Source organism: Mustela nivalis, assembly GCF_964662115.1.
Source record: "Mustela nivalis genome assembly, chromosome: 8".
NCBI classification, from domain to species: domain Eukaryota; kingdom Metazoa; phylum Chordata; class Mammalia; order Carnivora; family Mustelidae; genus Mustela; species Mustela nivalis.
The window spans coordinates 88,162,946-88,190,666 of NC_139027.1; the positions used below are offsets into that span (position 1 = coordinate 88,162,946).

General features: G+C 46.7%; 1 protein-coding gene across 1 annotated transcript in view; it reads left to right on the forward strand.

Annotated features, from left to right (window-relative positions):
- The window catches only part of SH3RF3 (SH3 domain containing ring finger 3), a 365,053-nt gene that overhangs the window by 207,215 nt on the left and 130,117 nt on the right, over positions 1 to 27,721 (forward strand). The window contains exon 2 of the mRNA XM_082744231.1: positions 10,931 to 11,206. Coding sequence (XP_082600357.1) covers positions 10,931 to 11,206 — 276 coding nt within the window. The remainder of the gene's footprint in view (positions 1 to 10,930; positions 11,207 to 27,721) is intronic.

Sequence of the window (27,721 nt, forward strand, 5' to 3'; positions counted from 1 at the left end):
CTGGCCTATGAAATACATTTCAGAATGAAGCTGTTTCCCTCGAGTCCACGGCTAACGGACACGGGCTCGCTGTGCACCTCCCTTGCAGCTTGCAAGCTGCTGTCACATGACCTGCGTGAGGGGAGGACGCCAGCCCCAGCAGCGGTCCACTGTGCTCACACATGCGCCGTGGCACTGACTGGAGACCGTTTGTGACCGTTTGTTTGTTTCTCCTTAGTGAGACTATTTGCATTCATCATTGATTTATGAAGTTCACCTGAAGTCTATAAAAGTGACTGCGACGTCCAATTTTGCGGCAATTCCCATTACAAAGTGAGCCCAGCATTTTGTAAATAAATATCTGGCGTTAATGATTTCTGTAAATCAACATGGAAATGAAGCACCATGGGATCCTGGCTGGCTCCAGCCACACTCACTGAGGCTCAGCCTGGACCCTTCCTGGCCCAATGGATAGCCAGTTCACACCTTGCCTTTTCCTTCCATGTTTCCTTCCAGGTAATCATCAGAGCCCCCCATCCCCCCAAGGGCTCTGCTCCCACTTTGGGAGTGTGAGGAGGCGGGCTGGGGTTACGAGCTGGAAGTTGGTCCCCCTCTTACGAGCCTCATGACCCTGAGAAATTTCCTTGCCTTTCTTAATTTTCCTCAATTATAAAATGGCAATGGTAATTCCCACAAGGTTCCTGTGAGCATTAATTGAGTTGTCTGGAGTGTGTGGCATGAAGTAGCAGCTAAATAAATGGTCATGTTATTTTTAGAAGGCGATGGAAGTGATGGGTTGGTGCGCAGGCTTGGAAGTCAGACCACCTGGATTCCAACCCCTTCTGTTTCCTATCACCTCCGGGAACTTGGGTGAGTTCCTGAACTTCATCGTGCCTGTTTCCAACTGTAGAGTGTCCGTGACCTAAGACCGACCCACAGGGTGGCTATGAGAAGTACAGGGGTCACACAGGGTGAGGGCAGGAAGCAGCACATGGCACATGGCACAGTCCAAGAGCTGAGGGGAAAGTGGCCAGTGCTAAAGACGAAGGTGCGGCCAGAAGTCCGGATGAAGACCGGATGAAGTCCGGAGCAGTACCCAGAGACCCGGGACAGGGGAAGGAGAGGACGTCACACCTGAGGACAACATGCTAGACCTTTGCTGATCTTTCTTTCTCCTGGTGCCTGTTGGAGCCCATGTGTGCAGTGCTGGGGAGCGGGGGCGTTGTGCTCACCTCCTCCGTCTGATGTTACTTCCAGGCTACACTTAGGGGTCATTACTGATGCCTTCTCTAGCACTGGCATCCAGGGTCCTGGAACATTTGTTTGCCTCAGCAAATAGTCTACGGTGATCATTTTTATAGCACCTTCTTCATTAAGAGACAGAAAGCTCGTTACGTGCCATCAATTTTATTCTCTTGACATTACTAGAAAATTTGGAAGGACAGACTTGATTATCTCCTGCGTATGGGAAAACGGAGGCCCTGTGTGTGGAGGTGATTTATCAAAAGGCACATGGCAAGGCCACCACCGCTCCAGGGCTGGCTTCAGTTCCCTGACTGCTGCTTTGACAGTGGAAGTGGCAGTGCTCTTCTCAAAGGTAGCACACTCCACCTACACCGAGGGGCGTGGCAGCCACCCGACCCCCCTGCCCCTAAGCCAGGAACGAGTGAGAACTGTGCAAGCCTCTGACCTTGGGCCATTGCTGGCTCTGATGTTCCATTCCAGGAGTCAGTAGACTTTTTTCAGTGAAGGGCCAGATAGCAAATGCTTTTGATTATGTGGCCCATCTAGACTGTTGCAAGTCCTCAGCTTGGCTGTCATAAATGGGTGGGCGTGGCTGCATCCCCATAAAGCTTGATTTACAGAGACAACAGGCAGGATGGTTTGGGGCCATGGTTTGCCAGCTCCTGATCTAGGCTAATATTTGATGTTCATCTTCTCTTTCTCCTCTCTGACTTCAGAACAGTAGACCTGTGTATGTGGTGGGGGGTTTATGTTTGAGGAACGGTTTGAGTGTGTGTATGCATGGACGTACTTGTGTGTATGCCTGTGTGCTAGTCAGACATGCCTCTTTCTGCATAGGTATGAACTAGGTGTTTTGTATCTGAACAATACTTACTGGTGCCAAGTTACATGACTGCCAAGCCTCGGGTTAAAACTTCTCCAGGCATTTCTAATGATCTCATGTTTTCATAATTGTCAGAATAGAATTACTTTTGATTTTATGAGCCAGACCTCATAGGGCATCCTTCACACTTTGGGTAGGTCATGAAGTGAACCACAAAGGGGCCTTCACAGTTCCCAGAGTGGCAGGATCTCTGGAGCACAGTGAGGTCGCAGAGGCAGATGGCGAGGGGAGAGCCTGGCTCGCAGGCAGCAGGGATGGAGAGTGGTTAGGGGAGGAGGTTTCTGGAGAGCTGGATGGTGTCAGACAGGACACTGGTATGCATGTGTACATCAGGGTGTCTCACAGGGGTTGAGAACCTCATTCTGTTACCCTTTGAACCTTGGTAAGCTCTTGAGTGGAAATGTTATGAAAATGAAGGACAGCAGACTGGCACTGCAGCTTTGGTGGTAGAGGAGTGGGGCAACCACTCTCCCCGTGAGGGTCATGCTGGGTGTCGGGCTGGAGTGATTTGGAAACCAAGGGGGTGTGGAAAAGCCCAGCCCGTCCCACATGGGGCCTCACTCTGCAGTTCAGCTGGCCACCAGCCTACTGTGTAGTCAGATTCTACACCTTTCCCAGCCAAGAGAGAGGACAGGCAGTTGTCTCCGCTCAGGGGAACTCTGGGCATATCTATCTTGATTTCAGGGAAGGGAAGCCACACCCCTTTATTGGTGGTCAGCCTCCTTGGCAGCCCCTGGGAATCTTCTTGTGTCATGTGCTCTGCCTGCTGGCACACACAGCCCTGGAAAAGGGCAGTTACAGAATTCTGGTCAGGGGCCTCAATCTTCAGCTCCTTTGCTCTGCCTTTCATAGAACTTTCTGGTTTTCATTCTTGACCTTGACTGTTGAGCTGCTCCCTTCCCTTCTCAGAAGGAGAGTGAAAAGGCAAGCCAGGGCCCCGTGTGGTGACTGCTCAGTCACTATGTGTCCAAGGCCCTCTGAGGGGCAAGGTCAGGAGGGCTGAAACACATGGTAAAGTGTAATGCTCCCCCTCATCCCTGCCATGGCCTACAGATCAGCTGGAGCTGGACAACGCAAGCATTTCAGAGAAGCTTCTCCCAGAGCATCTTTGTCTTTATAAACCAGAAATAGATTGCTGGTGAAACAGAACTTAGTGAAGCCGTTGTTTGACCAGAATGGAACCCATTGTAGTGTTGCTGTGGAAACTGTAAAACCAGCGAGTTTGATGGAGCTGGTGCCCAGAAATGCACTTGTGCTCAGTGAGAAGCTGCTCTGGCATTGAAGGACCGCACAGGTCTCCGAGGGAGGGATGGCACACACAAGCACACATGCTCCCCTCCCCCAGCCTGCACTGACGGGGGACAAGAAGCTGTCACCCCTGAGTCAGTCCAGCTGGCCTCAGCCGTGGTCTTGTGCTGGCGTCAGCAGAGGCCCACTTTGTTTCAGTGACTGTGAGGGTCCCCTTTGTTCTTCTTCATGTGGATAGTAAAAAGTGAGCTCCTGGCCCCAGTGGGAATGAGCCTGCATGTTCCCTGACAACAAGGAGGAGCATGCTAGAGATCTGATCGTCACACATGAGGGCTCTCTATCGCATGGGAGCAAACTGACTGTCTGCGACCCTCATCTGTGTGAATGCTAAATCAAGGCCAGGCCTGTGAGCATGTCCGTGTGTGTGTGCACATGCGTGTGCACGTGTACTTTCTCCAGAATAATTGTCACTCTCAATATTTCCATTAATGTTGGCTCTAAAGCTCCCCAAATAGGGAGAAAAAAAACCTCCTAACTGAGCTATGTCCTTGTTAGGAGCCACTTTTTCTGAGACTCAGCTTCCAGAAGACCTTAATTTTGGACCCTTCCTTCTCTCTGCCGGACTTCGTTGGATCCTGGTGTCTCTCCTCTTTCCAGGGTCATATAGGCAAGTGGCTTAGAAAGTGGCTTCACACCCTTGGAAGGGTGACTGGAGTTTTTTAAAGCATAAACTCTTTGAAGAGGAGTGTGTTGCTTCGAAAAAGTTTTATTTCTGATGCCATGATGATTTTATTACAGAGATGTATCAGCTAATTTGAGAGGAGGTTCAAAAAACCACATTCCTTCTGTGGCATAATCGTGGTATTGCTTATATAGAACCATTCATCTGGAGAACCCAAAGGGCTTCACACCTCTACATACAAATGACTCCATCCAGCCCAAAGTCACCAGATGTCTCTAAGGCAGAACATGGGTTTCCTTAAATCTCACTCTCCTAACAGCTCAGACTGAGAAGTTAAGCCCTCCCACCTTCCAGCAAATTACCACTAACATCAGCGAATTGCCTGCCAAAGTGCATAGAACAGCAGGCAAACTTGAGAAGAGGGCCTTTGGCAAGATCCAGGAGAAGTAAAGGAAAAAGGAAGAAAAAAAGAAAAATGTACAATTTCTTATTAATCTCACAGATCTTGCTGAAAAACAAAACTTGTGCTCAACAGAGTGGCTAATGACCACTCTTGGTGTAGATGGCTTACGCCTGCATCACAGGGTACCGGCTTAGTGTTGTCCTCACCTCACATGTGTTGGGGGCCAAATGTGCATTTCTCTTTTGTTACCCTGGTTGGTGACCCTCTGAATAGGCTTACTCCCCATAGCCTACTGCAGGGTCTGGCACATCATGTTGTTCCGTAAATTCTTGGAAGCACATGTATGCAAATACTGGAAAGAAAATAAAATCCTCAGAACAGAGGAGTGAACTGAACAAAAATCCAGCACCTGATGGGAAGCTTTTAATGAGAAAAATGGAAGAAGGCGCTTGAAGAGCTGTAGAACTAAAACCTGGGAACGTCCTAGTTGATGTATGATGTAGTGACATCTCTATCAGAGATGTGACATGTAAACTAGAGGGAGGGGATGTTCTGTTTCACTGCTTCACTTAGCACATGACATCGTGGCTTTTCAAGCAATTCTAAGCCTGAGAGGGTTCGCGCTCACAGTACCATCCTAGCAGGAAATATACGAATGGTAACCTCCACAATGAAAACCACTTACGGGCTGGGGAGATGGTAAGTCACACCACAGAGCCTCTGACCTACTTGGGATACAGGCCGCACTCTGGTGAGAACATTCCCAAGTATGGCAGCTGGAGTAAGGTGAAGTGTCTTCTCCCCACGTCACAGTCTTGGGATCTGTTCTACATGGTCAGTCAAGGAGCAGGATCCTCCTGCCTTTGCTCAGAGAGGGATCTTGGAGTGGCAGGAGCTGGCTCACCTCCCCCTGTCCCCCGCCATTCAAGCTGTGGGAGGGAGAATCAGGAATTAGGATTTCCTTACCAATGTCATTATAAATGGGGGTCCAGAATTGCACAAGTCACGTGCACTAGATGACTAGAGTTATGACACGTGGCCACGGCTACCTGCAAGCAAGGCTGGGAAAGAAGGTATTTAGCTGGGTGACCTTGACCCCCAGTTGAAACCTGGAATATTCTCACTGGCAAGAAGCAAGAGCAGGTGGGTATCGGGGGACTGTTACCTGTCTCTGCCACCTTCATAGGCTCTGCAGGCTTGGCATGTTTGCAGTTAGGCTGTCTCCCATCTGCAGCCTGCTCACCGTCCCTGGAATGTGCCAGGGTGTGTTTATTCTGTGACCATCAGCTCTGCCATGTCTGTGGGAGGCAGACCCACGTGTGTCCAACTCTGTGCGTTTGCTCAGCCTGGTTCCTCAGATTGTCATGCTCTCCTCCTCAAGTAATCACTGGGATTGTCCCCATTTATCCAGGCCCAGCAACTCTTAGCAATAAGCTTTTGGGTTGTGTGGACCCTGAACCTCACATCCTAGAAAAAAACAATGTGTAGGGGAAGCTCTTAGCCCAGGTGCAATCCTGGAGGGTTGGTTTGACTGGTCCCTATGTTCATTCATTCAAGAGATATTGTGAGCATGGATCTACATCAGGCCAGGTGTCAGGGATGCAACACCGAACAAAAAATAGGCATGTTATCTGTCCTCATGGAGCTGATGGACCAGGGGGGCCCTCCATTGGTAACATGCAGTTAGAAGCTGTGCCACTCTAAAGGGTTGCCTGGGAAGCTCTGAGTAAGGGAGACAGGTTGAGTCCTCAGAGCCTAAAACATGGGCGAGTTCTTTGTCCACATTATTCACCGAGCTTCCTGGGGGATCTGAATGAGTGAGACCTGGCCTTGCCCCCGTCGCCCTCCCCAACATGCCCCGCTCCCAGGGAAGCCCTTGTGACTTAGAGCCTGTCAGCGGGCATGGTGTAATGGAGGCACATTTGTCAAAGCCTGCTGCCGCGGTGATCTCCATAAAAGATGGAGATGCTGCTGTTGTGTGTGCGTGAGCACCCATGTCTCCACGGGGTAGGGCATTAAGCCCACAGCAAGATTTGTGTGCTACATCTGAGTAATGAGCCATGAAATTGACATTATAAGTTTTAATTATTATTAATGCCTTGCAGGGGTGGCTGGTGTAAATTATCCTGTAGGCATCCCAGATGTATTTCCCTTTTCCTTTTATTTCTTTTCCTTAATGTCTTGAGCCCATAGAATGGCGGCTCAGTGGCTGTGTTTGAATAGGATTCCTCCAGAAGAGAGCACACGTGGTTGAGGGGTTCTATGGAGCAGTCTGCGGGCCGAGAGGTAATGGCGGCATGGAAACCCGGTCAGTTTCTTGGGGGCTGGGAGGGTCAGGCCCTGTCATGGACTAATTAGTTAATCTTACAAAGGGCTTTGAAGATGACAGGTGCCTTGGAGGTCTGAGAGCCCCCATTTCAGAACATTTCCTAACAGCGAGAACCAGTTTCCGACAGCTCTACCCCATCTGCCCACCCCCGCACCTCCAATAAGCCACCTCTTGGCATTGTCCCTGACTTTCATTATTGTTCTCAGAACTATGTTCTGCATCTCAGTTTTGCTCCTTAAGGTGCTGATCTTGGCAGTCTGGGGTGGGAATGCTCAGGTGGGCTGGGCTCCCTCCCTCTCCCCCTTCCCTTCTCCATGGCTCTCTCTCTCCACTTGCCCTGTCCTTGCCCACCCACAGGCACAGAACGGAGGATGGCTGCCTCACCAGACCATAGCTGGGCCAGCAAGGCTGTGCTGTGTGCTCTGAGCCCAGTGATCTGACCTCAGAGCCACAGGATGGTTGGCCCGGCCGGGCCACTGTGCTTGCAAGGCACTCCTGTCTGGCTTCTGCTGCAGCTACTCTTTTGCTCCTCCATGTGCAGTGGGACTGACACCCTTGTCCTGGATCTCTGTGAGGCATGCTGGTTGACAAGGGGTGTCATGTCCAATCTGTCATTTGTGACTTTGCCCACCTCCAGCCCTACCCAGGCTCTGTCTCAGGAGTAAACTGAGCCCAGCTGAATGAACAAACATGCCCAGGACAGCTACCATGTTCTGGACATTCCTGTCCCAGGGCTTGGGTTGAGAGATGCTATTGCGGTAGGGGTGTAATGGGGTACAGGCTCAGAACTTGGAGAACACAGCCTGCTGCTGCTGAGTTTGGGAGGAAGTGAGATGGGCCAAGGTAGTAAGCAAGCCCCAGGGGATCCAGAAGCACTTGCTCTCTGTGAATGAGGTGCTGCCCCTGTGGCTGGCACGGGCGGTGGGGAAGAGCGTTGGGAGCGGGAGCTGGAAGCTGGGCTGAGGCCATGTGGGGACGTCCTGATGCCATGCTCAGGAGCTTGGTGCCCCTCCCCAAGGGTGGTCAGTAGCCATGGAAAGCTCCAGAGCCCCAGCAGGTAGATCTGCTCTGTGTTGGGGCATCCAGCCTCACAGTGGGCTGCGGGGCCTGAGGGCTCACTGGTGGAAGTTTGCAGCAGTGTTGGAGGGAGAGAGGAAGGGTCTGGCCATGGGCGGTCAGAGCAGGCCTAGTATTTCTCTGAGCGCCTGCTGACCCATGGGGGCAGGAGGACTTGAGGGCGAGTGCTAAGGTGGAGGGAGAGAGTGGGCATAGGGGTCACCATGGGCATGTGCTTGGTGGTGGGTGAGTGTTCCCTGGCCCAGGTGAGGAATGCAGGGGTTGGAGGCTTTCAGGACAGTCGTGAGACATCCAGATCAAGAAGTTGAACACGCGATCAGATTGAAACCAAGTCTACCACTTGGAAGGGAAATTGGAAGCACAGATAGAGGCAGATAGAGTTGGGGTCATGGAAGGAGTTGGGCTGACCAGGCCAGGGGCCATGTTGCCCACATGGGTGGGGCCAGGCCCATTCTGGAGAGCCTTGGAAAGTCCAGGTCCCCTAAACATCAGCAGTACGTGCCTCGCAGGAACTGGGGGACACATTACTCCAGATCACCAGTCCTGGAGCTGCCCTCCTGCTGGTAAGGGCCTCACTTCCTTGTCACTACACCCAGGCTCTTTGCTGCATCCCGGGCAGGTGGGGGCCAGGATTGCACAAGGTGCCCAGGAGGGATACTGGTGAGTGGCATCTGTGTCAGCTGAGCTGGGAGAGCTGGGAGCAGGCGGGCCAGAGCAGGAATGCCAGTGACCCCGCTACTGGCTCCTTGGGGAGAAGGGGGAGGTGTGAATGTGCAAATTGCGTGCAAGGGTGCACAGAGCACAAGTGCCAATCCAGCCTTTCCTGCTCTCCTTTGTTATGAAGAGCAGCAAATCTACCAGCAACCTCAAGTGTCCGTGGGTCTCCAAACATTGCTTTTGAGCGCTGCCCACTTGGTCTGCGGTGAAAGGAAACGGGATCTTCTGCGCATGGAGCTGAAGCCCATTTTCGAGTTGGACAGCGAGTTCTTGCCTTACAGTCCCTCTAACGCCTCTTATCTTGATGGGTGTCTCAGCTTCTCCATGTGCTGAGTAGTGAAAAGACTTCCATCATGGAAGTCAGTGTTACATTTAACTTCTAAAGTTGTGATAGACTAAGTTCAAATAGAACAAGAAAGCTACGCAGTCTTTTTGTAAATTTAACCTCACAGTCTAGGGCAGGGTTTCTCAGCCTTGGCCCTATTAATGTTCTGGGTGGGGCCGTCCTTTGCTGTGGGGGCTGCCCTGTGTATTGCGGGAAGATTAGCAGCAACCCGGCTTCTATCCTTTAGATGCCAGTGGCATCCCATCTCCCAGCTGTGACAAACAAAAATGTCCCTGGGGGACACAACGATCCCTGCCTGAGAACCCCTGAGCCAGGGGCTGGCTGGGCTTTTGTGTGTCCTTCTTCAGGTGATTCATAGCCGACAACCCCTTCCATTCTTTTCTGATCACAGTGCTGCAAATCAGCCCTTTGCCTCAGCCCTCTGAAATCAGGGCCTGTTATAGGCTATTGTGCTCATGGTACAAAGCTAGCCAGGATGAGTATTATGGGAAACAAACTGATTTTTTTTCTTCCTCATTGAGTTCTGCTACGAAAACTCCTCTGGTGTTACTACTTAATTGGTTAGTGGTAGCTGTTTGTCAATTTGCCAGCAGGTTCTCTCTTAACTGCTGTCATTTGACATTGCTGAAACAGAAATGCAGAGTGATTGAGTTGCCAACATGCTATTAAGTCCCCTACAAAGTGCTTTTCGATGTACTACTGCTGCAGGCTTCTGTGGTTCTATTGATTGATTCAAATACTAAAGAAAGCTTTGGCACAAACAGCCCTGGTAAGAAAATGCAGCTTCTGTCAAGGAAATTGTTGGGTATTGCCGCAGGGGCAGTGGTGGGTTTTCCTCTGGCAGAGATTTGGCCTCTGGCAGAGTTTCCTTGGGTATCGACCACCCATATGGAAGAGGAATAGAAACCCAAGCAGCCACTGGTCTTTATGAGACAGGTCCAGTTAAGTTAGGAGCTGGGAAGAGGATGGTGACGCCAAGTCTCAGGGTGGTTCAACAGACTCCTTATTGCAGAAAAGCAGAAGATTGCCACGAACTCTGTGTTGGTTTCAGAACTAGTTGCTCACCATTTGAGACCCAAGATGGCAGATCACTTTAAGAAAGGTTGGCCTATCTTTGACAGGATGGCAAGGATGTCCCATGACATTGAGAGGATACTATTTTATCGTCTTGAAATTGTACTTCTGGACTAAACTGATATGTGCATCATTTGTCATTGGTGTCATTGGTGTGTGTATGGGGGGGGGGGGTGTTGTGATAGCCAGGGACCACTTCTTAGAACTCCTAGTGCATTGAGGACCCATGTCCTAGGGGTGGCCTCCACCTTCCATGGCCAGACTGTCCCTCTGAGCTGGACATCACGAGTATATGCCCTTGGTTGTGAGGGTGGGAGTGGAAAGGTCCCATGGTACATGTGGGTCTTTCCCTTTGACCTGAGAACCCCCTTGACATGTGTCTGAGTTGCTGTGAAGGTTTGGAGATGAAGTCAGGAAAACGTTTTTGGACAATAATTGTTGGAAGTTTGGCAGCTAGAAACAGCACAGAATGGAGGACAATTTAACACAGAGTAGTGGATGAAAATATCAGAGCCAATCTACCTGGGTAGGGATTCTGCTATCCTTGTGGCAGGGGGAGGTGGGTGGGGTAGGCCTTGGGCCAGTTACCTTCTTTTTTTCTATGCCTCAGTTCCGTCATCTATAAAGGGCAATAATTTAGCTTCTATTCCAGAGTCCTTTTCAGCAGAATGAGTTGGTTCCTGTGGACAGTCCAGGACCACACTTGGCCCCCCTCTCACATATTCTGTTTGGGGCGGGGGGTGGCTGCCATTATGGGGACTGGTTTGTTTCAGTAGGGGCATGGGCTTGAGTATCCTCATATTGGGTGCCTGTTCTTTTGAAGTGCTTACTACTCTGGAATATTCTGTATATGCCCTCACGGTACAGGAGCCCCCCCATCCCAGACTGATCTAATGGGGCAGGAGGAAGGCCATGTTGAGTAACGTGATGCTATGTTTTGCTTTCAGACTCTCTCCCAGCTTCCCTATGGGAAGGCGCTCTACAGTTACGAGGGGAAAGAACCTGGCGACCTCAAGTTCAGCAAGGGCGACATCATCATTCTGCGGCGCAGAGTGGATGAGCACTGGTACCATGGGGAGCTGCATGGGGCTCACGGCTTCCTGCCTGCCAGCTACATCCAGTGCGTTCGGCCCTTGCCACAGACCCCGCCCCAGGGCAAAGCACTTTATGATTTCGAGATGAAGGACAGAGACCAGGACAAGGACTGTCTGACCTTTACCAAGGTAAGGGGGGCCCCTGTGAACATTGCCACCCACACCCCATGATTCCCACTTAAACTGCCCGTTGGAATCCTGGCTCCTTCCAGAGTGGCCAAGCTCCTCCCTGTTGGGCCTCAGTAAGTAGGGAGAGCCGTTTCCTACTTGCTGAGTTTTTGTTGAATGGAAGGACATGGCACACAGCCTGACACACAGTTCCCCGGAGAGCTGCCAGGACACTCACTGGGTGACAGATGCAGGACCCTCTGTCACCTGAGTCACAGTGTCTCTGTGGTGACTCAGGTCCAGAGGAGTGAAGTCTCTCCAGGACTGGCAGACCCTGGGAGAGGGGGCCCATCAGGGAAGGCTGCTGCAGGGACCCCTTTAGCTCACAGGGAAGTGGCGGTTGGGCCCAGAAGCCAGCGTGCCTCAGCCCTGTCCTCTGCAACAACACCAGAGGGCACAGACATGTGCGCATAGGGACAGATCAGTCTTGCAGAGAGGGACCCAGGGGCTGATAGACTGAATAGTGTTTGGCTGCAGAACTGTCCCAGCAGAGCCCAGTGAGATGCCAAGGGGCCTGGTTTCTGACCATCCCAGGCCTCTGTGACTGTAAAGTGCAGAGAGAGCAGAGAGGATGGTCCTGTAAGCCTTGATGGTCTGTTGCCAACTACAACTGACAAGCTCCATTCTGTGGTGTCCCCCTTCCTTGTTTTCACTCACACACCCTCCTCCTGGTGCTGGGCAAGGTCGGCCCTCTGGAGCCCCTACCCAGTAGTAGTAGCCACAGTTGCCCTTGATAGCTTTACCGACATGGGCAAGCTTGATCTTGACTGTCTTCCTCATGTTGTAACCTGAGCTCCAAGAGGCTTACCAGCAGCTGGTGGCTCGGGCCTCTCCTTGCACCTTCCATCTTCTGTCTCCTGTCTGTCCTGGTCCCCCCTCCCCCCTGCCTCACGTTTGCATGTGTGGTTGTAAGTAACAGAGCTAGAACTCTAAATCTCCGGCTTAGAGCCCACGTCCTTCCTACTTCGGAGAGGCCATTGTTATTCTCCCTCTCCCCACATCTGCTCCTTCTCCCCACATCTGCCGAACTTGGCCGTGCTGCTGGGCTCTCTGGAGGGCCACTGGAGTACCGCGCACACCATTTCTGAGCAAAATTGGCATGTCCTGCGCTTGGCTGCTATTTGTGTCTTGTTCCATTGTTCAGACTGACAGTGAATAATCTATTTTTCATTCACGGATTCAACTCTTTTCTACCTTCCTTTCATCAAGGTGTTCTGATGCTAATTCCAATTGTCATCTGGCTGGTGCTGCTCCCCAGGCAGCTGCAGCCAGACCTGTCCCCCTTGCCTCTCTCCCCCTCCCTCCTCCTCTTCTCTGTCTCTCCCTCAGTCTGCAGCCTAGAGTGACAGTCTGCCTGGAGTGCAATGTCAGAGCCCCGACTTTGCTCACTTCTCTGCCCAGGGGACTCCGGAGAACCTCCTCTGAGAGAAGAACATGCCGGGGGTGTGTGACACTCTGTGCTGTCACTTGTGACCAAGAGCAGGGACCCCTCTCGAGTTCTGGTTGGGCTCTTGCTAAGAAGGCAGACTCTGTGATGGCTTCAGGCTTCTCTGAGCTCAGCCTGCTCCAGGAACAGACAGAGCCTTCCTCAAAGAATTTTGTCAGAGGAGGCGCTTTGAGCTGGGAGAGCTTACCTTGCAATGACCACCGCAGAGCCGTGGAGCACACATCTTCAGCTGGCATGAGCAGAGGCCTGCCTTCCCCACCAACGCCATAACCTGCTCTGTTCTACATGCCTCTGCCTGGGACACTCAGCTCCAGGGCTCTAAGACCAGAGCCCATCAGACAAGAGGACAGAGAGGCATTTGTCCTCTCCCCAACAGGATGTACTGGCCTCCAGCTCTGCTGGGCACTGTACCACACCCAGAGGTCACAGACAGACCTGCTGCCCTCCGGAGCCTCACGTCTAGTGGCAGAGGCAGGCAGGAGCAAGTCAAATGTCCTAGAGTCAGCCTCAGACAACAACCCTGGTCACCTGGGAGCTGGAGCAGGCATTTAGTAAAGGTTCCAAAACATTTAGTGGTAGCCCTTGGTGTCTGGCATTTCAGAAGAAGCAGTAAGTGGTCCTCATGGGGAAAATTAAAACTCAGGTTTTCTAGGCTCATTCTGTGGTTGGTATCATTCTTACTTGGAACTGGGTTGGGGGTACAATGACTGTGTCTAGGGTATGAGCGGACATTGCTATTGAGGGATCTGTGGCCATGAAGGCTTCTAGAGAGATGGCATTTGAGTTGCAAAGGCATCCAGCACGTGAGGGTCTGGGAGGGTCCCTGGCTAGGTAATGTGGCTGTTCCCATGGGAAGCCAGGCAGGAAGTGCATTATCTCAGAGTGTTTTCCAAGGACTTTTTTTCTTGAATCCTGTGGATTAATATGGAGAGTTAAAAACCCCTGCACACGATGCCCACCGAAAATTGTGCTGTGACATCCCTCCCCTGCCCTGTTCACATAACCTTTCTGGGAGCACCCACTTTTGCCCGTCTGCTTGGATTGACGCCCCTACCGAGCCCCTGTTCTATCTACAGCTCTTTTCAAACAAAGCCTCTGTAGGACATGGGTGACGAGTCGTGACTCTCCAGCTCTGTTCCTATTTCCTCTTGCCCACGCTGCTTGCCTGACATTTCCCTTGCATGTGCATTTGACCAGCTCATTTGTTCCCAAGCCCGGGCCACTGGTTCCATCTGACAACCTCCGTTTATATCACACCTCAAGTGACTCTGGAGTTGACATCGCTCCTTAAGCCCGGGTTGATTTTGGCTGCATGGAATGCTTTGTTGTTTGCCTGCATTCCACTCTGGAGTCAGCAAGGAAAGAGGGGTCTCTAAGATCCACGGATGACACCCACTTACCTTTCAAAAACCTCATGGTGATAGGATTGATTGGGTTTAAAAAGTCAGGAAGCAGGTGGATCAAAGCAAGATTTTTTACCTTCAGCATTGGCTTTTGAACAGTCCTGTTAAAATTGCTTGAATTAGAGCCATTCTAAAACCAAAGTCCTTGCTTCATTTAAGAAGAGAATGAATAATTACTTTTAGTGAAGCAGCTATAAAAAGCACATTTTATAACTTCTTAGTTGTCCCACTCCAAAAAGCAGGGCACATGCCAATACAAAGACTAAAGTAAAGGAGCACACTGAGCCCCCAAAGCTTGGCCGCCTGCGCTTTTGCCAGCTCTCACGTGGGGCCTTGATGCCTGCTGCCCTCTGCATGCACAGAGAGGAAATGAGTTTGCTGGGGAGGCACCCTTGCGCAGGGACTTTGCAGTTAGGGACCCTACAGCTGACCTCGGGGAAACATTTAACCTTGTCAGAGCACCTAATCTTCAGGGTCAGGACACAGGTCCTATTGGGAGGGGTGGTGCCGGAGTAAAGGGATACAAGTAAAGAGCTATGCTTCAGGCTTGGCAGACGAGCGGGGACTTTGAGTTCCAGTCTTTCTGTGACAGCTTAGTCCACGTTACCTGGTGTTAACTCAACTACAAAATCCAACAAATTCTCTTTGAACCCTGACTGTGTATATTCCAGCTTAACATCCTCATTGCCCAGTGAGGCGGCTGTGCTGGATGTCAGGGGCCTGGGGCTGCCCTTTAGTGAATTTACTCTGTAAAGCTCAGGAATCCTGAGAGGCCATGAGATTATCTTAGGCAGCACCTGTCTGACCCCAGAGTCACTTTTGCACCCTGCTAGCAGCAGGAGCCTGAGGCTCATCGTGTTGGACTGAACCTTATCATGCTTACCACATGAGGCTGTGGATCAGTGGCCATAGGGACAGCTCTCTTCCACACCTTCACCACACACTCCCTTCTCCAGTCTCCCCTCAGGGCCTGAGGGATGCTCTGAGTTTGCAAAGACCGGTATAAAACACGTCCACCCTGTCCCGGCCTAGCCCTACTTTTCTGCTGTTGGGGTCAGCACAAAACCCTTCCATGTGATCTTATTACGCTGCTGAATGTTTAATCATTGTTTCCCAAAAGTGTGGGACTTCTCTTCTGTGTGAATTACCCCAGCATTAATCCCGAACTATGTTCTGATCCAGGGGACGGGCTTAGATAAAAATCAGGGGTAGACAGTTTGGGCTCTGGAGTCGGTAAACAAGGATACAAATCACGACACTTTTTTCTTATTAAGTGGTAACTTTGGGACATGTACTTGGTCTTTGAGTCTCTTTTTTTAGCTGTACAATGGAGTTTATAATAGGATTCATTGAGTAAAGGCATTTAGAGAACCAGGCTCAGAAATAGGCATTCAATAAATATTTGCTTTCTGTCCTCTGCTTTCTTCCTGTTTCAGGAAAAGATGAAATTCAGTCAGATACTTATCACTTTTTATCTCAGTCCAAAATGCTCACAGGAAAACAAACACCCTTCCTAAGTCACCGACTGCTTGGGAGGCTGAGAATTTGGCCGGTTGGCTAGACCCCTTTTTTTTTTTTTCTGGGGGCTAAATCCCTCAGGGTATTGCCCAGGGTATGTGAAATCTCAACACCCGTGTTGAGACTGTTGTCCCCATCGCTGGGCACCCAGGCCCACTGTGTCTTCTCTTCTTTCCAACAAGTGTTGGGAATGCTTTCAGGGCTGGAAAGACCCAGGAAGTAAAGTGGGACGAGCTTCACTGCAGGGCTCTGCTCAGGAAACCCCCAGAAGTTACAAGAGAACCTCAGTCACCTTTGTGGCTCCGGTTCCTGGTTCCTTCCTTCCAGCCACCTCTGAGTCCTGCTCGGCCTGGGTCAAGGAGACACCTTTACTAAGGTGACCAGCTCCAAACATGAGCACAGAGGAGATGACAGGGAGAGCAGTGGCAGCCTGGGGGCTTCTGAGGAATGTCCTTGCCCAAACCCTTGTTTGGATATCCAGGTGAGGGTGTGAGAAACTGATAGGGAATCTTTTAGATTTGTTAAAAGATAGATAGATATTTTTTACGTCTGTGAAGCTTTGTCAAGAAATATTCCCCCAGGACTAGCCTCCCACCCAGTATGCCCCATCTCCCCGGCTCACCATGAGCACCTGCAGCCTGTTGTCCCCTCAGCGCTGGAGCCTGCCCCACCTGGTTCCAGCCTCCTCAGAGCCAACGTCAGAGTCTGTGCCATCTGAGAGGCCCTGCCTGACCCGGTGCCCACCTCCCTCCCAGGCTCAGTTCTAGGCCTGCTCTTGGCTCACTCCACTCGTGCTACACTGGCCTCCCAACCCCTGTCCCTCCATCCTGTTGGCTCCCCTAGAGCCTCTGCAGCTCTCCCCATGGCCTGAGCGCCCTCCCCATCTGTCACATGTCCCTTGGAATGGCCCCTGACCCCTGAGTGATGGAGCCTCCCCACCCAGCACTCTACACTCACATTTTTCCTTCCAGTGAAGGTAATATGTGTAGTTACATGACAGCTGTCTATCTCATGGCTGGAGTGCAGGCTTCCTGAGTGTGGCCATCCTGCCTTTACCAACTGCCGATCCCCGTCTTGGGAAAGTGAGGGGCACACAGGACATTGAATATGTACTTGTGAGTGAGGCTGGGTGCAGGCACTCTGTCTTGGCCTGGACAAGAGGTCAGCTGCGTTTGCTCTGGAGAGTACAAGTTTATTTTTGTCCAGCCTCCTTGTCCATTCATTCATTCATCAGATGCTTATCAGTGCTGGACTGTATTCCCAGTGGGCCAGTGGCTGGAAAGGGCCCCATCTTCAAGGGTTCACGGCCCACAGTGGGCACACTGGGAGCAGGGCCTTCATACCTGAGCCTCCATCCTACTGGGGAATGTGTGTGCCTGTGTTGTGTGTGTGTGCCTAGGGTATGGCAAGTGTAGTACATGTGTACATGTGGTATGTGGTATGCGTGTGTGCCTGTAGTGTGTGTACATATGATATGTGTGAGTGTAGTGTGTATATGTGCCTGTAGTGTGTGTGAGTGTGGTATGTGGTGTGTGTGTGTCTATAGCATGTGTGCCTCTGATGTGTGTGATTGTGTGTATGTGATGTATGTGTGCGCGCATGTGATGTATGTGCCTGTGGTGTGTGTGCATGAGTGTGGGGGGTTATGTCTGCAGGGGGGAGATCTGCAAGCACTGAGGAGGGTGCAACATCTGACCTCTGTCCTCTCCACTTACATCTGGACCCACCCTGGGGCTGCATGTGACTCCCCCAAGGTCTGGCTCTCTCCTAGAACGTTGCCTTTCTATGAGTGGTTCCAGGCCTCTGACAGCCTCTGGAATTGAGATGGGATGTGCAAGACAGGACAGTCTGAGGTTCTGGAATGCCATGGCTCCCAGAGTCCTCAGCAGGACAGCAGAGGGTTAATGGCAGCGATGACTCCATTAAGAGCCACACCTAGAACTGCCCAGAGAAACAATTTTTGTTACTTCTGCAACAAAAGACTGAGGGAGTTTTTCAACCTTTCCTTTTTTAATTTCCCTTCTTTCTGAGGAGTGGTGATTTGGGCACCATGTGACTGGCTTGCATTCCGACAAGGAAGGGCTCGGTGACAGGTGTGGGTCCCCAGTCACGCTGTAGTGTGAGGTGGTTATGGCTGTGGCCTGCCGAGCAGGCAGCCCGCCCTGAAGGGATGAAAAGGAAGGGCTCCCTCTGGTCTGGTTCCCACTGCTTCTCAGAAACCACTTGAGTGCGGGTGAAGGGGGAGGGAAGGCTTTCAAGTGGCTCTCCAGGAGGATCTGCTTGCTCTTCGTGGCCCTTCAAGGATGGTTCTAGCTGCTTGATGTGTGTTATTGCTACACCACTCAGGAGAGTAAAACCGTCGGCCCTTGGATTTGGTTTATCCAGACGTGCTGAAGGAACTCTGTTAGGTTTTCAGACCGAGCCCCAGATGTGTGAGCAGTGACCTTTACTGAACTGCATTTCTGAAATGGTATTAGGGCTGGGTGCTGGGTGAGTCACCTTCAGTGGCATCCAGAGGGCCTCTGGGTGGACACAGAGGTACCACCCTCCCTGTGGGTCCAGAAGGTGGACCGTCAGGGCTCCGCTCCCCAGCTTCTTTACAGAGCCCATCTGCTTGCCGATCCACTTTCCCCCAGGTAGGAACAAGCCCACAGATTTGAAATAGACTTGCAGTTTGAGGGGTGCCCAGGTGGCTCAGTTAAGCATCTGACTCTTGGTTTCGGCTCAAGTCTCTATCTCGGGATTGAAGCCCGCTCGGGCTCCATGTGCTCAGTGGGAGTCTGCTCAAGATTCTCTCTCTTCCTCTCCCTCTGCCCCTCCCGCTCTGGTCTCTCTCTCAAACAAATAAATCTTTAAGAAAGAAAGAAAGAAAGAAAGAAAGAAAGAAAGAAAGAAAGAAAGAAAGAAAGAAAGAAATGCAGGTTGAAGGCCCCTTTTAGATGGCAGGCCTACCACAATACCTAAATCCTTTTCAAATGTATTACCCACTAAGCCTTGGGAGGAAAAGCAATATACTTTTTTAATAACCATGCTATGTTCATAGCCCAAACTTACCATCACTTAGGACCACCCTGAGACTGGCTGGATGCAAAGGAGAGCCACTGCTGTATGACAGTGGCACTTGGTATATTTTCAAAGCATGGGAACTTGAGGGAAGAGGGAAAACAGCACATAGAATTACACTGCTCCACAGTGAGCAATGAGCACCTTACTTGAGACATGTGAATGAAATTGAGCCGTGCATCTGAAAATGAAATGATGTGGTGGGAACAGGTTTCCTCCATAAAATCCTCAAATTGGCCCAAAACTTGTGTGGCCCACCTGACTATCAGTGGTGTCTAGTTAGATTTCATTTACTCAGGTACATCAAGCAAGGGTTGGTAAACTAGTGATTGCGGGTCAGATTCTACCCACTCACTGTCCTTTGTGTAAATAAAGTTTTATTGGCACATAGCAAGACTCCTTCCTTTACATGTTATCTCTGGATGCTTTCATACTCAAACAGAATATGTGACAGAGACAGGATTGCCTCAAAATCCTGAACTATTGCCTCAATTCCTGAAAGTCTGGCACTTTCTAGAAAGACTTACTGACCTGTTCCATAGAGCACAGCACTATGGGGGCCATGCCCTCTTGTTCCTTGAGCATTCCACTCAGCATGGCTTTGTTCTCAGGCCACCAGCAGCCCACCACATCGAGTGTGACATGCAGGGGACACCATTCTCTATAAAACAGCAACCAAAAACTCAGGTCTGAACCATGCGGCTCAGTCTTGCCACTGTCATATGGAAAGCTCATTTACTATTTGAGGGGGGATCAATTCTCTGTATTCCAAAGAGGCCCAGAGCAGGAATTTTCCCCTTTCTCTTATCCTTTGGGAAGCACTGGTTCCAGCTTTTTTGAAATATTGACAGTGAATCAGACACCCAATGTGATCTAGCCACCAAAAAAGGGTTCTTGTTTCCCCGGTCCTACAATGGTGACAGGAGAAGTGATCAGTGTTTCCAGAACACAACAGATTTCATGCTGGTAGCCCTGACATGCTAGGGTGAACTTTTTCATTGCCCAGCACTCAAATGTTCCTCCTTGGAGGCTGTCTCTGGTGTGTGAGTTTGGGTTAGAGTCAGAGCTATAGGAAACCTTTCTTGATGTTCCTAGGCAAACTGACTTATTTGTGTTTACAGAGAGTGACTGGGCTCCTGTACCCACTGTCCTCCCAGCCCAGTCTCCCCAACAAAATTCATGCCAGCTAAATAGGATCATTCTAAATCCTACCACTGCCATGAAACCCCAGCCAGCCACAGGACCAAGAATTTCCCCCATCAATATGTGGGCCAGATCAGAGACCTCCCACCAGGTCCTACCAAACCACAGCAGGGACTGCATTGGTCTTGCATCTGAGAGGCAGGTGGGGATGACAGGTTCCACCTGCTCCTTTCACTAACTTCACGGTAGCTGGCAGGATTGGATTTTGAACCCCACTTACTGCATTGTGCTGGGATTTCACTGTCCTTACACTGTATCAGTGGACGTTAGGAGAAGACCTCTCCCACCCATTGTTGAGTTCTTCTTGGGAAGGGATAGTGTTTCTTCCCCATGCGTGGCTCTTGGGGGATGCTTGCATAGTGGTGGTCACATAAGCAACAGATTGGCACTACTGAACACTTGGAGTGATGACAGAGCCCCTGGCCAAAGAGGGGACACTTGTTTTTGGCTAGCTTTCCCTTACATGGGGCTGTGTCTGCTTCTCAGTCCTTTATAGCCCTCCGTGTGTGTCCTGTCCTCCCGAATGAGCCCAGCTCTTCAGTGTGGTAATGATGCCAAGGCTGCAAGACAGTTTCCATGCGTCCCAGCTTTCTCATGTCTCAGGCTCAGGGATACCACTTTCTTCTCTGGTATTCTGTGACTCGATTTCAGGCTGTCCACATAATGGTTGACTTTCTCCATATGTGATGTCTCTTTAGAGAGGTATTAGGTTCAAATTCAGTACTCAAGGTATGTTGTGACTTATCTATCCTGGATAGACTATTACCTCAAAAAAAAAAAAAAACCAAAACCCTTTAAATCTAAATAAACCATAATATACCATCAAGTCCTCTAATCAAAATTATACAGCTATCCTCATACTCTCTACCCAGTGTGGGGATGGTAAGATACCAACACCCAGTCCTTCCACCTTTCCATCTTCCTGTGTGCCTAACACCACAGCTGAGTTGTATCTGTTCTTCAACTTCAAAGACATGGACCATAGATGTATGTTTTTGTGTCCAGTTTTGCTCTCTCTCAACATTACATTTGTGAGCCGTGTCTGCATGGTTCTAGCATGCTCTAGTGTGTCCATGGTCATCACTCTATGGCTCTATTACCTTTTAAAAAAATACTTAACTTGTAGAGTAGTTGTTGTTTCACTCCTGAATTGACAGAATGTACAGAGATTTCCCCATAACCCTAGCCTCACATATGCATTGCGTCCCCTGCTATCAGCGCCTCTCCCCAGAGATGCACACGCTGTAACTGCCATTGACGAGCCTACACTGACCCATCATAATCACCCAAAGTCTGTGGTTTATGTTAGGGTTCTCTCTTGGGGTTGTACATTCTGTGGGTTTGGGCAAATTTATAATGACGTGTCTCTCCATCATGTATCGTACAGAGTGTTTTCACCCTAAAGATCTTCTGTGTTCTACCTGTTTGTCCCTTTCCTCCCTACTTCCCAACGCTTGACAACCATTGATCTTCTTACTGTCTCCATAGTTTTGCCTTTTCCACAGTATCACAGAGTTGGAATAACATAACATATAACCTTTTCAGATTGGTTTCTTTTTCTTAGTAATCTCCATATATCTTTCTTCAATGACTTTTCATGGCTTGATAGTTCATGTCTTTTTAGCTTTAGATCAGACTCTCTTGTCTTTAATGTACTGGTTTATTTATCCATTCACCTACTGAAGGACATCATTAGATTGTTTCCAAGCTTTAGCATTATGAATAAGCAGCTGTAAATATCCTGAGTGGGTTTTTGTGTGGATATAAATTTCAGCCCTTTGGTTAAATACCAAGGAATGTAACTGCTGGATTATAAGCTAAGAGTATGTTTCATTTTGTAAGAAACCCCCTGGAAGTAACTGTGTCTTTGGAAGTAACTGTGCTATTTTGTATCCCCTACAAGCCATGAATGAGTGTTCCTGTTACCCCACATTCTTGCCAGCATTTGGCGGTGTCTGTGTTCCAGATTTTGGCCATTTTAATAGGTGTGTGGTGACATCTTGTTGTTTTAATTTGCATTGCCCAAATGACATATGACATGGAGTATTTTTTTCATATTTGTATTTGCCATCTGTGTCTCTTCTTTGGTGAGATGTCTGTTACATCTTTAGTTCATTTTTAAATTGGATTTTTTGTTTTCTTATTTTCTAAAGTAGGCCCCATGCCCAGTGTGGGGCTTGAACTCACAACCCTGAGATCGAGTCACATGCTGACTGAGCCAGCCAGGTGCCTCTGTTTTCTTACTGTTGAGTTTTAAGAGTTATTTGTATTTTTTGAATCATAGTCCTTTACCATATATGTCTTTTGCAAACATTTTCATGAACCTTTTTATGCTCTTTGACAGTGTGTTTTGCTGAGCAGAAATTTTTAATTTTAAGGATTCCCAACTTATCAATTCTTTCATAGACCAGGCTTTGATATTTTATCTAAAAAGTCATCACTAAACCCAAAGTTGTCTGGATATTCTCCTATGTCACCTTCTGAGAGTTTTATATTTTTGTGTTTTACATTTATTCTATTGTTCACTTTGAGTTAATTTTTGTGAATGCTGTAAGGTCTGTGTCTAGATCCATTTTCTACATGTGGATGTCCAACCATTCTAATATCATCTTTTGAAAAGAATTATCTTTCTCCATTGTATTGCCTTTGTTCCTTTGTTGAAGATTGGTCTAATTCTGAATGCTCTCTTATGCTCCATTGATCTATTTTTGTATTCTAATACCAATACCACACTGTCTTCAGTAATGTAATTTTAAGTGAGGCTTGAAGTTGTATTGTGTCAGTCTTTGTTCTTCTCTTTCAAATTGTGTTGGCTGTTCTGGGTCTTTTCCATTTCCATATAAACTTCAGAACCAGCTTGTTGAGATTTATAAAATAACTTGCTGATCTTTTGTTTGGAATTGCATTAAATCTAGAAGTTGAGAAAAATTGATATCTTGATGGTATTGAGTCTTCGTATCCATCCATGAACATGGAACATATCTCTATTTTGTTTTTTCAATTTTATTCATCAGAGTTTTGCAGTTTTCTCATATAACTCTTATAGGTATTTTGCTAGATTTATATCCTGCAGTCTTGCTATAATTGCTTATTGGTTCCAGGAGTCTTTTTGTTGATTCTTTTAGGTTTTCTACATAGACAGTTATGTCATCTGCAAACTAAGACAGCTTTATTTCTTCCTTCCTAATTTGTATGCTCTATATTTCCTTTCGTTATCTTATTGTATTAATAGATTTCCACTATGATGTTGAAAGGCTGCGGTGAGGAGGAAAATCTTGGCCTTGTTCCTGAACTTTGCGGGAAAGCTTCTTGTTTCTCACCAATATACTGTTAGTTGTAGGGTTTTTTCATAAATGTATTTCATAAGTTGAGGAAGTTTCACACTGTTTCTAACTTGCTAAGAGCTTTTTTTTTTTAATATTATAAGTCAGTGTTTAGTTTTTTTTAAGTGCTTTTTGTGCATCTATTGATATGAGGATGTGATTTTTTTCTTCTTTAGTTTGTTCATGTGATGAATTATATTAATTGATTTTTGAATGATAAACCAGCTTTGCATACCTAGGATAAATTCCATTTGGTCATGCTGAATAATTCTTTTTAAACTTTTTGTATTCAATTTGCTAATATTCTGTTGAGGATTTTTGCATCTATGCTTATGAGAAATGTTGGTCTGTAGTTTTCTTTGCCTGCTGTGTCTCTGTCTGGTTTCAGTATTAGTGTAATGGTAGTTTCACAGAATGAGTTAGGAAGTCACCCCTCTGCTTCTACCTTCTGGAAGAGATTGTTAGATAATTTGGTATAACTTCTTTAAGTGTTTGGAAGAATTTACTAATGAACTCAGCTAGATCTGGTGCTTTCTGTTTTGGAAATTTATTAATTATTGATTCAATTTCTTTAATAGATATGGGTCTATTCAGATTGTCTATTTCTTGTTGAATTTTGACGGATTACATTGTTAAAGGTCCATTTCATTTAGGTTATCAAATTTGTAGGCATGAAATTGTTCATAATATTCCTCTATTATCCTTTTAATGTCTAGGATCTGTAGTAATGTTCTCTCTTTCATGATTGATAGTAGTAATTTTTGTCCCTTCTCTCTTTTTCTTTGTTAGGCTGGCTTATCAATTTTATTGATCTTTTCAAACAACTAGCTCTTGGTTTTGTTGATTTTCTTTATCAGTTTCCTGTTTTTAATTTCATTAATTTCTGTTCAAAGTTCTGTTATTTCTTTTTTTCTGCTTACTTTGGATTCAATTTGCTCTTCTTTTTCTAGTTTTCTAAGAAGCTTAGATTATTGATTTTTAGATCTTTCTTCTTTTCTGAGGTATACATTCAATGTTATAAATTTCCCTCAGCTCACACATTTTGATAAGTTGTGTTTTCATTTTCTTTTGTTGAAAATATTTTAAGATTTAGTTATTTAGTATTGTATTGTTCAATTCCCAGGTATTTTGTAATTTTCCAGTCACCCTTCTGTTACTGATTTCTAGTTTAATTCCACTATGTTGTGTTTTATGGCCCCAAGTGTGATCTATCTTGGTGAATGTTCCATGTGAGTTTGAGAAGAATGTATATTTTACTGTTCTTACATGAGATAGTTTATTGATGACTATTATATTCAGTTGATTGATAGATGTTGTTGCCTTCAACTATGTCTTTACTGATTTTCTGCCTGCTGGAATGGTCCATTTTTGATAGAATGATGTTAAAGTCTTCAACTGTAATAGTGGATTTATCTATTTCTCCTTGGAGTTATGTAAGTCTTGACTAATATATTTTGACTCCCTGTTCTTAAATGCATATTCATTAAGGATTGTTATGTCTTCTTGGGGAATAGAGTCCTTTATCATTATATAATCTCCTTCTTTATCCTCAACAATATTCCTTGCTCTGAATTCTGTTTTGTTCAAAATTAATGCAGCTATTCCCACTTTCTTTTGATTAGTGTTATCATGGTATATTTTTCTTCATACATTAACTTTTAATTCACATGTATCTTTATATTTAAAATGGATTTTCGAGGGTGTGGAGAAAGGGGAACCATATTACACTGTTGGTGGGAATGCAAGCTGGTGCAGCCATTCTGGAAAACAGTCTGGAGATTCCTCAAGAAATTAAAAATAGAGCTACCTTACAATCCAGAAACTGCACTACTGGGTATTCACCCCAAAGATACACATGTAGTGAAAATGAGAGGCACATGCACCCCAATGTTCATAGCAGCAATATCCACAATAAACAAACTGTAGAAGGAGCCGAGATGCCCTTCAACAGATGAGTGGATAAAGATGAATGGATAAAGAAGATGTGATCCATATATCACATGGAATATTACTCAGCCATCAGAAAGGATGGATACCCACCATTCGCATCAACATCGATGCAGCTGGAGGATATTATGCTAAGTAAAATAAATCAAGCAGAGAAACACAATTATCATATGGTTTCACTCATATGTGGAACATAAGGAATAGTGTGGAGGGTCACAGAAGAAGGGAGGGAAATCAGGAATGGGAAGAAATCAGAGAGGGAGACAAGCCATGAAAGACTCTGGACTCCAAGAATCAAACTGAGGGTTACAGAGGGGAGGGGGGTGGGGGGTTGGGGTATCTGGGTGATGGGTCTTAAGGAGGGCACATGTGGTAGTAAGCACTGAGTATTATACACATCTAATGAATTGTTGAACACTTTATCAAAAACTGATATATATGTATATATAAAATATGGTATGTACACACACACACACACACACACACACACACACATAGGCTAATTGAACATAATAAAAATAAATTTAAGGGTTTATTGTAGACAACATAGCAACACAGTTGGATCTTAGTTTTTGATCCACTATGACAATCTTTGTCTTTCAATTTGTGAATATAGACCACTGATATTTTTTTGATATTTTTAATTAATATTTACCATATTTATTTCTGTTTTCTATTTGTTGCCCTTGATTTTAATTCTTATTTTTGTTTTCTTCTCTTCCTTCTTAAAAGCTTTCTCTGTTTTAATTGGACAATTTATGTGATTCTATTTTCTCTCCTTTCTTAGCCTATCAGTTGTACCTTAAAAAAATTTTAGTAGTTGTCCTAGAGTTTGCAATATACATTTGCAATTAATAATGCTCATTTTAAAAACACTGTACTATTTCACAGGTAGTATGAATATTTTATAATAATAAAATAATTTTATCTCTTTTCTTCAGCCCCTTATATCATTTTGTCATTCATTTCACTTACACACTTGTATAAATATATACATGATATATATATATATATATATATATGTACATAGTATATATAATCGAATGCATTGCTGCTACTTTAATTTTGAACAAAGAACAAGAAAAATATGTTTTATTCTATCTTCACTTATTCCTTCTCCAATGTTCTTTTCTTTATGTAGATTCAAGTTTTGACCTATGTACACTTCTCTTCTCTAAAGAACTTATTGTAATATTTCTTACAAGACAGGTCTACTGGCAACAAACTCTTGATTTTTGTTTGTCTGAGAAAGTCTTTATTTCTCCCTCACTAGCGAAAAATAATTTCTCAGTGTACATAATTCTAGACTGGTGGGTTTTCTTCTCTAAACACTTTGCATATTTCACTCTACTCTTTTCTTTGCATGGTTTTAGAGAAGTCAAGTGTGATTCTTATTTTGATCCTATATAAATATGGTATTTTTCCCCTCTGGCCTCTTTCAGTATTTTTTCTTTATCTTTGATTTTCGGTACTTTGCTATGCCTAGGTAGGTTTTTTTGGCATTTGTCTTAGTTGGTGTTCTCTGAACTTCCTGGATCTGTGGTTTGGTGTCTGACATTAATTTGGAGAAATTCTCAGTTGTTGTTGTGTCTAATATATCTTCTGTTCCTCCTTTCTTCCTTCCTTCTTTCCTTTCTCCCTCCCTCCCTCCCTCCCTTCTTTCCTTCCTTCCTTCCTTCCTTCCTTCTCCTACTGATATTCCCATTATATATAGGTCATACTTTTTATAGCTGTCTCACAGTCCCTGAATATCCTGTTCTCTCCCCACCCCCAGTCTTTGTTCTCTTGGCTTTCCAGTTTTGGAGGTTTCTGTTGAGATGTACTTAAGGTCAAAATTCTTTCCTCAGCCATGTTCAGAGTACTAATTTTCTTATCTAAAGATTTTTCATTTCTATGATGGTGTTTTTGATCCCTAACATTACTTTTTTGGTTCTTTCTCAGACTTTCTATCTCTCTACTTACATTGCCCATCTGTTCTTTCATGCTGTACAGTTAATCCATTAGAGCCCCTAGCATATTAATCATAGTTGGTCTACATTCCCCGTCTGATAGTTCCAACATCCTGGCTATGTCTGAGTCATATATCCTATAGTTTTGATGTTTGCTCTGTCTCTTCAAGCTATATTTTTGGTTTTTGTTTTATTTTTCCTTTTTGTATGTCTAGTAGTAATTTTTTTGGTAGACAGACATGGTATACCAGGAAAAAAGAATTGCTGTAAATTGGCCTTTAGTAATGTGGTCATGGTGTTTAGAGAGAGGGAGAGCATTGTATAGTCCTATGGTCCTATTATTGGATTTCAGTCATTTAAGGAGCCTGTACTGCTAGACTGTGAACTCCACATGCGTGTCTCCATTTCCCCTATTCCTCCTTAGGTAGTACAGGATGGCTAGAGTGGGCTGGAGTTGGCAGACAATACCATAATTTAGTTAACCGAATCTCTTCTGCTGTGCATTTGTCTATAGTTTCTATCTAATTGAGCAACACTGTAATGAACACTCTCAGAGCTAAATCTTTTTGCACATCTTTGATTTTCCTAGTGTAGAGTCTCTAGAAGTGTTGTTGTTCAATCAG